Source organism: Eschscholzia californica, unplaced genomic scaffold (genome assembly GCF_041429995.1).
Source record: "Eschscholzia californica isolate CP2 unplaced genomic scaffold, dmEscCali1.0.p SCAF_2, whole genome shotgun sequence".
Taxonomy (NCBI): Eukaryota; Viridiplantae; Streptophyta; class Magnoliopsida; order Ranunculales; family Papaveraceae; genus Eschscholzia; species Eschscholzia californica.
This window is the reverse complement of record NW_028238309.1, coordinates 15,012,466-15,027,953: the sequence shown is the minus strand read 5'-3', so window position 1 is coordinate 15,027,953 and position 15,488 is coordinate 15,012,466. Positions and strand designations below refer to the sequence as shown.

Genomic DNA, 15,488 nt, shown 5'->3' with positions numbered 1-15,488 from the left:
AAAGAATTTGAAGTATCAATAGATCCAACTCATCTGGATGTTTCAGATTTTTTTTTGCAGATCCAAGTGGCAAAGAATTTGACGTTTTACTTAACAGTGGAAATGTTAACTAGAATCTCTGCTAAAATTTTAGTTTTAATATGCTTTTAGGAAAATATTTTTTTTCTTAGGCTATGTTTTTGTTTTGTCATTTGCTTTCTAGACAATTGTGCTTTTGTTATGTTCTTTTTATTATAAAATATCAAAATATTTACTATGTTTTTCTTTTAGTTTCTGATTGGCATGGAGTTTCCTAAAGATTGCAAAATAAATTGTGGGGATGAATGTCTTATCGACTGTGGAACGACAAATACTATTCTGCGGAACAAGAAATGTTTCTTCCAACTAAAATTAGTTGAGGCTAATGTCGTCACAATTTCGGGACCCACAACCCTGATAGAAAGCTCTGGCAAAGCTGTTGTTATACTACCAAATAATACAAAAATTGATATTCTAAATGCTTTATATTCTACTAAATCTGCACGAAAGCTATTAAGCTTTATAGATATTCGTCACAATGGATATCTATTGAGACAACTTGTGACAAAAAGAAAAAACACCTTTGTATTACTTTAATAGTCTCAAACAAAAAGTTGATACTTGAAAAGCTTCCAGCTTTTGCTTCTAGTTTATACTATACAAGTATAAGAACTATAGAGTCTAATTATTTGATGAACCAGAAGTTCAATTCAATGGCTCTTGCAATTTTGCATGATAGACTTGGTCATCCGGTAACTATAATGATGCGTCGAATAATAGAAAATTCACATGGACATCCGTTGAAAAACCAGAAGATTTTTCAACTAAACAATTATCTATGTGCATCTTGTTCTCAAGGAAAGTTAATTGTTCGACCATCTCAATCAAAAATAAGCATCGAGTCACCTAGTTTTTTACAACGGATTCAGGGAGACATATGTGGACCTATCCATCCACCTTGTAGGCCATTTCTATATTTTATGGTCTTACTAGATGCTTCAACACGATGGTCACATGTCTGTCTATTATCAACTCGCACTGTTGTGTTTGCTAGACCTCTTGCTCAAATAATAAGGTTTAGGGCACAATTCCCTGACTACCAAATAAAGACAATTAGTCTCGATAATGCAGGTGAGTTTACATGAAAGACATTTGATGATTATTGCATGTCAATTGGGATTACTGTTGAGCATCCAGTAGCTCATACCTATCTCAAAATGGATTAGCTGAATCTTTTATTAAACGCTTACAGCTTATAGCTCGAATGTTGTTATTAATTACGAGCTAAATTTCCTAGTTTGGCATGGGGACATGCTGTATTACATGTTGCAGCTCTAATTCGTATTAGACCATCTTCTTATCGTTAATACTCTCCAATGCAACTTGTATTTGGACAACAACAAAATATATCACATCTTAAAGTGTTCAGTTGTGCTATATATGTGCCAATTTCACCCCCACAACGAAAAAAGACGGGTCCTCCAAGGTGTCTTGGTATTTACATTGGTTTTGATTCACCTTCAATAATAAGGTATCTAGAGCCACTTACGGGTGATGTATTTACTGCACGACATGCTGACTGTCATTTTGATGAAGAAAAATTTCCACCGTTAGGGGGAGATAAGCCACAAAATGAGGCAAAACGTGAAATTTCTTGGAATACATCTTCCTTATCTCATCTATATCCTCGCACTAACCAGTGTGAACTTGAAGTTGAAAGGATCATTAACTTACAAAAGATTGCAAGCCAATTACCAAATGCTTTTACAGATTCAGTGAAAGTAACAAAGTCACATATACCACCTGCTAATACGCCGGCACAAATTGATATTCCTAAAGATCAACTTAATTATACAAATGTATCTAAAACACAGTTAAAGCATGGCAGACCTGTTGGTGCAAAAATATACTGCTCCGCGGAAAAGAAAGAAATAAAAAAAAATCCTCCAAAAGAGGCACAAAACACACGTGTACCTGAAATGATCAATCAATCCACCAATATGGAACTCACTGCCCCATAAGAGGCACAAGAAACTAATGTGAGAGAATTATCAACTAATTATATTAGTACAAGAGAATGTTGCGAAAGAAACAAAATCATTCCTGACAATTTGCATTTGCAATAGCTCTGGATATAATAGCAAATGATGATAATCATGAATCACAAAATATTGAAGAATGTCGACAAAGAAAAGATTGGCCAATGTGGAAGGATGCTACTCAAGCTGAGCTAAATTCTTTAGCAAAGAGAGAAGTATTTGGACCTGTAGTTCAAATACCAGAAAATATGAAACATGTAAGATACAAATGGGTATTTATGCGCAAAAGAAATGAGACAAATGAAATTGTCAGGTATAAAGCACGTTTAGTTGCTCAAGATTTTTCTCAAAGACCGGGTATAGACTTCCAAGAGACATATTCTCCGGTAATGGATGCAATAACATTCCGATATTTGATAAGTCTAGCAGCATCGGAATGTCTTGAAACACGTCTAATGAATGTAGTCACTGCATATTTGAATGGCTCACTTGATAGTGACATCTATATGAAAATTCCTGATGGATATAACTTGCCTAAAACATCTAAGGTATACTCCTGATGGATATAACTTGCCTAAAACATCTACAAGAATATCCCAGAGACTTCCTGAAAACAGATGAAGGGTCATTAAAGGCGAAGACCAAACGCACCTCGGAAACGCCCAAAGGAATAATGACCAAGGGATACACAGAGCTCAAGATCGATCAGGTTTGAAGGGATCTCAGCGGGTTTCGAGGAGACGCGTCAACTCTCCCACTAACAAGGCACCACGTGTCCACGCATGCTGAAATAACTGCCGTGTACAACAACCCAAAGGATCAACTCCGAAAACGCGTGATCAGAAGATCAAATACGTGACGTCATAGAATCACGCATGGAAAGAAAATTAATGGGTTAATTCTGTTTTGGCCTCCAATTGTTGACCAACTCACCGTTTTGGCCCCCAATTGTGTCCGGCAGTTCGTTTTGGCCCCAAGATCCACTTTTCGGGCAGTGCTGACATCATCAAGACATAAGCAATACTTTTCTATACCTGAAATACCCCTCTGACCAAATCAAAACCAAATCCCAAGTTGTCAAATCATTTAATCCTAATTCCTTTTCCCAAGCCTTTTTTTCTCCATTTTCATATTATTTCACTTTCTCTCTCTACATTTTCTTCTTTCAGAATCACCCAAAATTAATTGCTTGAGCAGAAGTCAAAACGTGTCTCGGGAGAACAAACCACGCGTTCATCAGTCATAGGAAAACCCGACTTGAATCAGTCCAGGTAAATATAGTCTTAGAGAAAAGAGGTTTTACCATCCGTAGTCTCTACTAGCTCAGTACAAATCAGCTCAGGAATATGCAGCTCTGGAAAACACAAAGAAAGACCAAGCTTCACGAAACAACTCTGGTCCAGGTAAAATCTTTGACTTCAGGGTCTTCAATGTTTAAAACACACGAGTTACTTGTACTCCTTAGTCTCATTACTTTTGCCTAAGGAGTGGCGGGACTCATGATAACGCACAAAATGTCCAGACATTGACTAACATCTGAAGAGTCAAGATCAGACCTGAAGTCTACTGGGTCAACCGGGCTTAAGGTAGCAGGACAACTGAGCCTCTGATGGTCCACCGAATATTCCCCTAACTGGGAGGTCGGCCAAAATAAACCAGCCCTGCTAAACGGCCTTGGCATGGACAGATTAGTCCTGGGGTCTTCAAAGGAGTAAGGGGGGTCCACACAGGTTCGGCCACTTGGGAGGCAGCAGCGCCAAGCGACCTACCGACTTAATCCCGAAACTTCCACGTATTTAAAGGAGGAAACTTCTACTTTAGAGTCTATCACATCGACAAGATATCTACGGAGAATCCTTGAACTTAGAAACTTCCACTTATCAAAGATCCGGGACAGACTCTAAGAGAAACCCTAGATACTCAAGAGAGGAAACTTTCCCTTCGGTTTGACCGCAACCGCCTCACCACCGCCACTAATCACAGTCGGCCTAATATCGCCTATAAAAGGCCCCCCACATCGTCCTTCACAAGACACGACCTCTTGACCCCCAAAAAGATCACCAGAAACTGAGAGTTCCCATAACTCGCCCCCCAAAAGGATCAATTAATATTAATTATTTTACTGCAAAGAGCACCCTGACTGGCTTGAGCGTCGGAGCGGTTTTTCGAACCCTTTACAGGTTTTCCCCCTTGGGAACAGACGACAAGGAGCAGGAGCGTGGAGCTAGAATAAAGAGAAGCAGAGCTGGAAGCAGGCGGAATAACACCCAACATAACGGAATAATCATACATAACGGAGGCTGTCATGCATCAACTCCCTTTTTCATGCTGATCTAACGGAAGGCCAATTTTTGACATCAGCATTTGGCGCTATAAGGAGGGCTCTCTCCAGCAAAATCATCAATTCGTTAACTCGAACCCTATTTATTAAACTTTTCAGAGTAACCACTTCCCTGAGTCCCTCAGGCAGACATGTCTTCAGACGAGCACACCCCACGCGGGTCACCACACAAGCTCCGCAACCCAGTCGAGCTCATGGTCGAGCTAAAGCAAGTCAAGGCCGACTACCTCCGAAGGGATGAGGAGGCGAAACTGCTGATGTCGAAAATTGGCTCCCGGTTAAATCAGCATGAAATAGGGAGTTGTTGTATGACAGCCTCCGTTATTATGATGGTATATTCTGTTTGGAGAGGAGAGATTCCTCTGCTCAGCTCTGCTTCTCGGCTCTGTTCCTCTGCTCTGCTTCTCTGCTCTTTGCTCCTTGTTCCAGCTCCTGACTCCTTGCTCTAGCTCCTGATTCCTTGCTCCAATTCGTGTGTTCCCGAGGGGGGAAAACCTGCAAAGGGTTCGAAAACCGCTCTGACGATCAAGACAGTCAGGGTGCTCTTTGCAGTAAAAGAATGAATGTTGATCGAAGCACCAGTATCAAGAGAGTGACCGAAGAGCTGTTCAACATGGTATTAGGAAAAAGTGAAACGCTAGCAAGCTACTGGCAGAGATTTCGCAACGTTATGGTTCAGGTTCCCGACCCGGAACCAAACGTCGCTTTTGTCGCCTTGCAGAGAGGTCTCAGACAGGATGACGTAATCAAAGATATCTCGGGGAGAAAGCCGGGCAGCCTCGCAGATCTGATAGAAAGGTTGCAACAGTTTATCAGAGCAGATGAGAATTATTCGCGGATGAAGGAGGTGGCCAATATTCCTTACGAGAGTGAACGCCCCCGAAAAAAAAAGGGAAGAAGTCAGGCTACCCAGGGAACGAGAGCGAGGCAGGAGACCCAGGGCTGACTTCGCAACGTACACCCCCCTAATGAAAGGAAGGGAGGAAATCTTGTAGGTACTGATAGCGAAAAGAAAGGCTGAACTGCCCAAACCCAATGACGACCGAAGAGAGTTCAGATCCAAAGATATGACTGCGTGATGTGCCTTTCACAGAGGCTATGGACACAAGACCGACGACTGTCGGCACCTCAAGAATCTGATTAAGGAGATGGTAAGAAAAGGAGAACTGGATAAATACATCCATAAAGAATAACGACCCTATGCATACCGAAACAAAAATCCAGTAAACAGGGCAGGAATCGGATCGGGATCTGAAATCAACGGCCCGGACCCCATTTCTAGAAAAGCAAACAAAGGCCCAGAGGGGCCCACCGGAGTAATGGGGAATATCAATACCATAGCAGGAGGACCTACCCTCGGAGGAGCAACTAAAGGCGAGCGACGCAGATACGCCAACGAAGCAAAAAACCAGCCGATCTTCCTAATCAAGCCTGCCATAGAAACTCCACCCATTGTCTTTACAGACGACGATCTGGTCGGGGTAATAACTCCACACGCAGATCCGCTAGTAATAACAGCTGTAGTTGCCAATTGGAGGATAGGACGCATTCTAGTCGATACAGGGAACTCCACGGAGGTCATGAGTCGAACGTGCTTCCAGAAACTCGGGGTAAGCGAACGCCATCTCAAATCTTATAAATCTTGTTTCACAGGATTCAGAGATAATCAGGTCGAAACTGACGGAATAGCAACCCTGCCAGTGTTGATTGGCGAAGAGGAATCAGCAAAGGCGATAATGCTAAACTTCGCAATCGTCGATAAGATGTACGCCTATAACATCATACTGGGAAGAAACTTCCTGAGGGAGTCAGGATCAATAGTTTCCATGAACCACCTTATGATGAAGTTCCCAATTCCGGAAACGAATCTCATCAGAACGGTCAGGGGAGACCAGAAAATAGCCCGGGAATGTTATCTCGTCTCCGCCCAGGGTTGCGAGCAAGAAGAAGTGAATCCAGTCATTGTTGAAAGAGACAGTGTTCTACGGTGACCCGACGACAGATATCAGAGCTGAAAAACTAAGGTCATCACTACCCCTACTATCTTTCCTTTTTGAATAAAGCCATTAGGCAAAAGAAGTAGCGTTACTAGCTACATATCTTACCTTATAAAATAAAAATGTTTTTTAGCACAAAACACTATAAAAGGAGGAGTCCTAATTAAATTCATCTCGCTCTGAATCGAGCAAGTAGCCCTGACAGCGAAAGCCACGACCAGGGGACCTAAAGGCAGCTTGGTAGGTGAGAGCAGCGACCAAGGGCCCTAATTTAAACAGCCATGCTAAGCGAAAGCCACGATCAGGGACAGGATAGCCTCCGTTGCTACGGCGACAACCGAGGGCCCTAAGGAGCAGTCCTAGTTAAACTGAACTTTGCTTGAGTAAAAACCGACCCCTCACCAAGGTCCCAAGGAGAAGTCCTAGTTACACTGATCGGCTCAAGACGGCAAAGGAGGTAGCTCCGGTAGCTACGGCTGCGACCCGAGGCCTCACAAGGAGGAGTCCTAGTTAAACTTAACCCTTTACTCGAGTGAAACGTGGTCCCTGTGGATCCCCAAAGAGAAGTCCTAGATAAAACTACCGCCCCGATGAAGGTGACCGGGGGTATAAGGAGAAGTCCTTGCGAAACTATTCATACTTAAAATGAGGAAGACAGCCCCGGTAGCTAAGGCCACGACCGGGGGAACGGGAGGAGTCCCGTCGAAAACTAGTCGAGCTCAAGCCGACGAAAACAACCCTGCTAGCGAAAGCCACGAACAGGGATAGGACAACCTCGATAGCTATGGCAACGACCGAGGGCCCTAAGGAGAAGTCCTAGCTAAACTAGCCAAGCTCAAGCTGGCGAAACCAGCTCTGGTAGCGAAAGCCACGACCAGAGGCCTAAGGAGAAGTCATAGTTAAACTAGCCAAGCTCAAGCTGGCGAAACCAGCTCTGGTAGCGAAACCCACGACCAGAGGTCTAAGGAAAAGTCCTAGCAAAACTAGTTGCGCTCAAGCCAACGAAACCAGCTCTGGTAGCGAAAGCCACGACCAGAGGCCTAAGGAGAAGTCCTAGCGAAACTAGCCAAGCTCAAGCTGGCGAAACCAGCTCTAGTAGCGAAAGCCACGACCAGAGGCCTAAGGAGAAGTCCTAGCAAAACTAGCCAAGCTCAAGCTGGTGAAACCAGCTCTGGTAGCGAAAGCCGCGACCAGAGATCTAAGGAGAAGTCCTAGCGAAACTAGTCAAGCTCAAGCTGGCGAAACCAGCTCTGGTAGTGGAAGCCACGACCAGAGGTCTAAGGAGGAGTCCTGGTGAAACTAGTTATACAAAGACAGCTCTGGAATAAACAATCGGAGGCAGAGCTAAGAACTCTAACACTTTTCAAAACTTTTTACACAGGGCTAATTCAGGTTCTATTTTGCAGAAGCAAATAGTAAGCTTAAGGCATACTAGATTAGGTCTAAAATTATTTCTTTTGCAGGAGCGATCATTCGGAGCATGCGTAATAAGCCTAAGAAAAATTGCATTAGTAACTAATTACATTAACCTTTAATTACATATCTAAGAAAACAGGAAAATATAGTTCGACGGCAAGCTCTTATTCATCGAAAAAAGAAGAAGAGGACGAAGGGCCACCAATATCCACCGAAGCCCTGATCATAACGGATAGAAGGCGACCACCCCCACGGCGACGAACCAGAAAACCCACAGCAGAAAAAAGAGCAGATTCAGAAGTGCTGGTAACACTAGTCAAAGAATAAACCAGAGGATAAAGCGGTCTGGAGGAATTGAGGGTAGAAAGGTGATTGTCATTCATAAGATCGCGCGGACGGAGGACTTCAACAAAGCCCTCGCCAGTCACTTCCATGCAGAAGTGTTCAATGGAAGTTCATCACGGTTCAGAACCATGTAGAAGGCAACTTTAACATCACTACCAGGAAGAGTTCCCCTAACCATTAAAAGAGACATGGTGAGATTTGGAAAAGTTATATTCTTGCCCTAAACATCTATTTATAGGGCAAAAATGGCCATGATGATAGGGCGTGATCAACGAAGAGTCGCGGCGAGCAGTCGTTGGAAACTAACAAACACTAAAGTAAAGAGGAAAAGGGTAATTCTTTATTAATTCATAAGGCGAATCTATTATAGGAGAAATTACAAAAATCCCCAATTGTTGAGGGAAAGAAAAACAGATCAAAAAACATGAGCGACTGCAAAAGAGCCGTCATGAAGTTTGAGAGAAGAAAAGCAGAAAGGCTGACAGGGACCACCATATAGAGATGTGGTTAAGGATGAAGAAGCCCTCTGGACACCATCACCCTGCCCCGAGCACCTAGGCGGAAGGCAGTACTGACAAGCCTCACCCTCCTCCGGGCTCAAACATAACAGCGCGTGAAATTATCACGGCCATTATGAAGAAACCCATCTTTTATCACAGTCATTATGAAGAAACATTCATCAAAGAGAACGCTTGGCATGAACTCAAACAGAGGCCTCATCCCGAACCTTTGAGAAATAAACAGGAAGAAATAGTGAAGCAACAACAGAAGGAAAGAGATCTAAAAATGTCTTTCAAACTTTTCGGTGGTAAAGAATTAGGAGGCCAAAGCAAGCTATTTATAGTAAGAAAGGACAACCAAAACACCTCTCAAGAATAAACAAGAAGCATTAAAGGTAGCAGACTAGACGCGCCTCGAAAACACTCAACAGAATAATGACTAGGAAGTGTGAACGACTCAAGAACTGCGGTTACCAAGGAGGCTTTAGCGGGTTTCATGGAGACGTGGTTCGTTCATCAGTCGCGATGCTCCACGCGTCTACGAATGGCAGAGCAGGTTGCCGTGTTAAGTGATCATGCATGATCAGCGCCGGAAGCAAATATTCAGAGAATCGAATTTGTGACGTCACAAAATTACGCATAGAAAGGAATTAATTACTTGCGCAGGAGACGAAACGTGTCTCGGAATAACAAATCACGCGTCAAAACGAGAACACAGTTGGGTCAGCTTCGGTAAAGATAACACTTAATCAAAGAAAATCTCCAAGTTCGCGAACATCAATCAGCTCCGGAGTACTGACAGTAAGACGGAACTCCACCAAACAGCTACAGTCCGGGTAAGGCCCGAAGAGCTTTACGATATAGCTCTGGGACAGGTAATACTTTCAACTTCTGGCCGTTAAAGTAAAACACACGAGTTACTTCTACTCCTTAGTCTCTTTACTTTCAACTAAGGAGTGGTGGGACTCATGATGATGCATAAAAATGTCCAGACATTGACTAGTCTGAAGAGTCAAAGATCAGACCAGAAGTCTCTTGGAACAGCTCGGCTTAAGGCAGCAGGACAGCTAAAATCCCCGATGGTCCGCCAGTAGAAACCAGCTCTGCACAAAACGCCCTCGGCATGGACAGATCAGCAGTGGGATCTCTAAAGGAATAAGGGGGGTCTCTACATTTTCGACCCATATCTTACACCCAGAACTGTGGAGATATCAGCGCTGCGTAACCTAACGACTTAATCCCGGACTTTTTAGAAATATCTCAGTCGGCCACACATCTTGAAGTGTTTAAGCCCGATTGGACTCCACGTATCTAAAAGAGGAAACTTCTCCTTTAGAGTCTATCACTCCGACAAGATATATACAATGTATCCTTTAACTTAGAACTTTCACTTATCAAAGATCCGGGATAGACTCGAACAGAAACCCTAGATACGCAAAAGAGGTAACTTCTATTACGGTTTGACGGCCACCGCCTCACCACCACCACTAATCACAGTCGGCCTAACTTCGCCTATAAAAGGCCCCCCACATCGTCTTTCACGGGACACGGTCTCTTGAGGACAGACACACTCTCTCCCCCAAACACACGATCTCTGGAGAAGAAACACACCATCTCTCCTAAACATAAGATCCCTTCATACCAGAAGGATCGCCCCCAAAAACAGAGTTCTCATAACTCGCCCCTCAAAAGGATCAATCAACATTCATTCTTTTACTGCAAAGAGCACCCTGACTGTCTTGAGCGTCGGAGCGGTTTTCGAACCCTTTGCAGGTTTTCCCCCCTCAGGAACAGACAAACAGGAGCAAGGAATCAGGAGCCGGAGCAAGGAGCCGGGAGCTGGAGCAAGAAGCAAGGAGCGGAGAAGCAGAGCAAAGGAGCTGAGCAGAGTAGAAAAGTAGAGCTGAACAGAGGAATCTCACCTCTCTACAGAATATTCTATCATAACGGAGGTTGTCTTGCATCAACTCCCTTTTTCATGCTGATTTAACCGGGAGCCAATTTTCGACATCAGCAAGTTTGACTAAGACTTCTCCTTGGGACCTTGGTGAAGGGTCAATTTTACTCGAGCAAAGTTCAGTTTAACTAGGACTACTCCTTAGGGCCCTCGGTCGTCGTCGTAGCTACAGAGGTTGTCCTATCCCTGGTCGTGGCTTTCGCTAGCAGGGCTATTTTTAAATTAGGTCCCTTGGTCGTTGCTCTCGCTACCAAGGCTACCTTTAGGTCCCCCAGTTGTGGCTTTCGCTATCAGGGCTACCTGCTCGATTCAGAGCGAGATGAGTTTGACCAGGACTCCTCCTTTGGGTTTCAGGGTTGGAGGTGGTTTACTAGTAAGAGCTTCTAAGTTTGCTAGGATGTAGTCAGACTCTTTATGGGTTCTTTATTTAGCATAGCGTCTTATATAAGTAATTCTATGTCTCAACTCCTTAAGTCTGGCTCATCCGACCATGTTTATGGTACATCGGTGTTTCTCTTTTGGAAGGCGAATTTGAGGTGTTCCGCGTTCCAGGGATGAGTGAGGACGTGTCCCGATGCATTCTCTAACATGTAAGTGTCGGGTCTTACGACTTCTACTATTTTATAGGGCCCTTCTCAGGTAGGAAAGAGTTTGGCCGTTGATGGCTTCTGGGTGAATTTAGAGTTCCTCCACACCATGTCTCCGACGTCGAACTTTCTTACCCTCATGTGGGACCTATGTTGTTTGGTCATAGTGTCTTTGAAGGCAAGGTTCCGCAGCTCTGCTCGATCTCGGACCTCGTCGACTATGTCTAGATGTTCTAACACTAGTTGTTCATTAGTTTCGGATCGAAGTGTCTTACCCCTAAACTTGGCTTGCCTATCTCTACGGGTAGTACGACGTCCATGTCGTACACCATTCGGAAAGGCGTCTCCCCCGTTGCCCTCTGCGGCGTGACGCGATAGGTCCACAGTACGTCGGGGAGTTCGTCTACCCAGTTTTTGTTTTCATGGCATTTGGTTTTAATGTATTTGACCATAGTTTTGTTGGTTACCTCAACTTGTCTGTTTCCAGCGGGATGTGCGGGGCTAACGTAAGCCGGCTTGATTCCGTATTCTGTCAGAAACTGCTTTATGGCGTCATTGTTGAATTGAGGTCCGTTATCCATGACCAGGATCCTCGGGACTCCAAACCTGGTTAATATGTTCGTCCATAATATACTGACGATCTCTTGCATGCGAGTCCTGGTTACTGCTACTGCTTCCGCCCACTTGGTGAAGTAATCCACCATGAATAGTAACATTTTCTTTCCTCCCGTGCCAGCTGGGAATGGTCCCACCAAGTCGATTCCCCATTGTGCGAAGGGGCAGGGGCTTACAATAGGTGTCAGTTCTGTGGGGTGCAAGCAATAATTGTTAGCGTATACCTGGCATGGCGTGCAATGTTTGGTATGGTTTATGCAATCTTGCAACATCCCTAGCCAATAATATCTGGCCAAGGTCAGCTGTTTGTTCAGAGTTCTTGGGCTTGCATGATTCCCGACTGCTCCTGTGTGCATCTCCTTCATGACGTATTTTTGTTCGTCCTTTGCTAGGCAACGCCGCAGAGGGTGAATCAGTGATTTTCGGTACAACAGTCCTCCCAGTAGGGTATACCTTGCAGCATTCCTGCGTATTCTCCGGGCCTCACTAGCATCTTCGGGTAGTTTCTGAGTCAGTATGTATTCGACGTAGGGCTTCATCCATGTATCCCCGTGGCTTATCCTGATTGCCATAATTTCCTGTGCTCTGTCGATGCTCCTTTCTTTTAGAGTGTGAAATATTACTCCGGAGATCGTGGTTTAACCGCTAATCCTCTAGAGTGTTTTCCTCCCCGGGTATCCGGGTGATGGTGAACTTCTCAAAGAGCCCGATCAGTTCTTTTACCTTCTTTAAATATTTAATCATGTCCGTACCTTTTGCCTCGTAGTCGCCGTTGACGTGGTTGACCACCAATTGAGAGTCGTTGAAGACCCTGACGCCCGCAGCTCTAGCCTTCAGAGCTAGTTTAAGACCCGCCAGCAGAGCTTCATATTCAGCTTCGTTGTTGGTTACCGCGAACTTAAACGAAGTAGTCTGGAATGTCTTTTCTTTCGCTGGGCTGATCATTACCGCCCCTGCTCCTTTTGTAGCTTCACTTGAAGCTCTGTCTACGAAAAGGGTTCAAATCTGCTCTGGCCCAAGACTGGTTGCCGCGATGGAACATTCTGTTAGAAATCTGCCCATGTTTGGCCCTTTATCGCGGTTCGAGGCTCGTACCTGATGTCAAATTCACTCAGTTCTACTGCCCACTTCGTTAATCGCCCTGAGAGATCCATTTTCTGTAATATGTTCCTGAGTGGTTGATCTGTCTGGACAACCATGGTATGAGCCTGGAAGTATGGACTTAGCTATCTCGCGGTCAACACAAGTGCGTAGGCTAACTTTTCTATGGTCGGGTAATTCAGTTCTGCCCCACTCAACACTTTGCTCACGAAGTATACCGGGTGCATTACTCCTTCTATTATTTTGATCACTACTGCTTAGACTGCTTCTCCAGAGGTTGCGAGATAAACGATGAGTTCGTCTCCCCGGCTTGGGCTGACCAGTAGTGGCAGCTTCATAAGATGTGCCTTCAGTTCCTGAAACGCCTCCTCTGCTTCGTTCGTCCAGGCGAAATCGGGTATCTTTCGGAGAGTTTTCAAGAAAGGGAGGGCCTTATCCCCCATCTTGCTGAAGAACCTGGAGAGTGACGCCAATCTTCCGGTTAGTCTTTGAACGTCTTTTCGACTTTGCGGACTAGGCATATCTTTTAGGGCCGTGATCTTGGCGGGATTGGCTTCTATTCCTCTGTGGCTTACCATGAACCCAAGGAACTTTCCCGTCGTTACACCGTATGCGCACTTTTCGGGGTTTAGTTTCATGTTGTAAGCTTGGAGTTTGTCGAAGGCGATCTTGAGATAGGGTATGAGGTCTCTGCGAACTTTTCTCTTTACGATCATGTCATCCACATAGCACTCAACCGTTTTCCCGAGCTGATCCCCAAAATTCCGTTGACTAAACGTTGGTATGTGGCTCCGACGTTCTTGAGACCGAAGGGCATTTGTTGATAGCAGAACAAACCTCGATCTATTAGGAACGCAGTATTCTCCTGGTCTGCCCAGTGCATGGCGATCTGATGGTACCTTGCAAAGGCGTCCATGAAGCTGAGCAGTTCGTGGCCAGCTGTGGAGTCCACCAGCTGATCTATGGACGGCAGCGGGAAGCTGTCTTTTGGGCAAGCCTTGTTTAAGTCGGTGAAGTCTATACACATTCTCCACGTTCCATTCTTCTTTTTGACTAGAACCACGTTAGCCAGCCATTCCGGGTATCCAGCTTCCCTTATTACTCCCGATGCTAGGAGTTTTTCGACTTGTTCGGCTATTTCGGCCTACTTGTCTGCTGAGAAATTCCTTTTCTTTTGTTTTACGGGCTTGCTTCCTTCTCTGATGTTCAGTTTGTGGGTGATGATCCCAGGGTCTACCTCGGGTACCTCATCAGTTCCAAAGGCAAAGACGTGACGATGTACCCTCAGGAAAGTGGTCAGCTATGCCCTCTCGTTTTCGTTTAAGGTGCTTCCGACGTAGGTTACTTCGTTAGCTTTCTCCCCGATCTGCACGGGCATTGTCAGGTCTTCTGCCCTCTCTTCCTCCTCTTTGATTTGTTCTTCCGCCGCTGCTTCGCCCCTGTTTGCCTGTTTTTCCGGAAGAAGCTCCTCTGGTGTGGGGTCGGTGACCGCTTCAGGTTCCGTCATCGTGCTTTCTTCTGTGATATGGTTAGTTCTAAAAAAACGTTGGATAAGGTTCGGGTTACTGAATCTGATGATTTGCTGGAGAGATCCCCCTCCTTCTAGCGCCAAATGCTGATGTCGAAAATTGGCTCCCGGTTAAATCAGCATGAAATAGGGAGTTGATGCATGACAACCTCCGTTATAATGGTATATTATGTTTGGGGAAGAGAGATTCCTCTGCTCAGCTCTGCTTCGCGGCTCTGCTCCGCTCCTCTGCTATGTTTCTCTGCTCCTTGCACCAGCTCCTGACTCCTTACTCCAGCTCTTGATTCCTTGCACCTGTTCGTCTGTTCCCGAGGGGGGAAAATCTGGAAAGGGTTCGAAAACCGCTCCGACGCTCAAGACAGTCAGGGTGCTCTTTGCAGTAAAAGAATGAATGTTGATCGATCCTTTTGAGGGGCGAGTTATGAGAACTCTGAGTATGGGGTGATCTTTTCTGGAGTGAAGAGATCGTTTCCTATGAAGGACGAAGTGGGGGGCCTTTTATAGGCGAAGTTAGGCCGACTGTGATTAGTGGCGCTGGTGCGGCGGTGGCCGTCAAACCGTAAGGAAAGTTACCTCTTTTCCGTATCTAGGGTTTCTCTTGAGTCTATCCCGGATCTTTGATAAGTGAAAGTTCCTAAGTTCAAGGATACTTTGTATATATCTTGTCGGAGTGATAGACTTCAAAGGAGAAGTTTCCTCTTCTAGATACGTGGAGTCCAACCGGGCTTAAAAACTTCAAGATGTGAGGCCGACTGAGATCTTTCTAGAAAGTCCGGGATTAAGTCATTAGACCGCGCAACGCTGATATCTTCCCAGTTCTGGGCGTAAGATATGGGCCGAACCCGTGGAGACCCCCCTTATTCCTCTGAAGATCCCACGGTTGATCCATTCATGCCAAGGGCGTTTTAGTGCAGAGCTGATTTCCTCCGGCCGACCCCCCAGTTAGGGGAACGTATGGTGGACCATCAGGTGTTTAGTTATCCTGTTGCCTTCAGCCGAGTCGTTCCAAGAGACTTCAGGTCTGATCTTGACTTTTCAGACGTT

The 15,488-nt window shown here is 45.1% G+C and overlaps 1 protein-coding gene across 1 annotated transcript; it reads left to right on the top strand.

Moving 5' to 3' along the window:
* The first annotated feature begins 5,717 nt into the window (after window positions 1-5,717).
* LOC147556453 (uncharacterized) lies at window positions 5,718-6,389 on the top strand. Its single transcript, XM_086658644.1, has one exon. The coding sequence runs from the start codon at window positions 5,718-5,720 to the stop codon at window positions 6,387-6,389; it is 672 nt and encodes a 223-aa protein (XP_086514770.1).
* The last annotated feature ends 9,099 nt before the right edge of the window (window positions 6,390-15,488 follow it).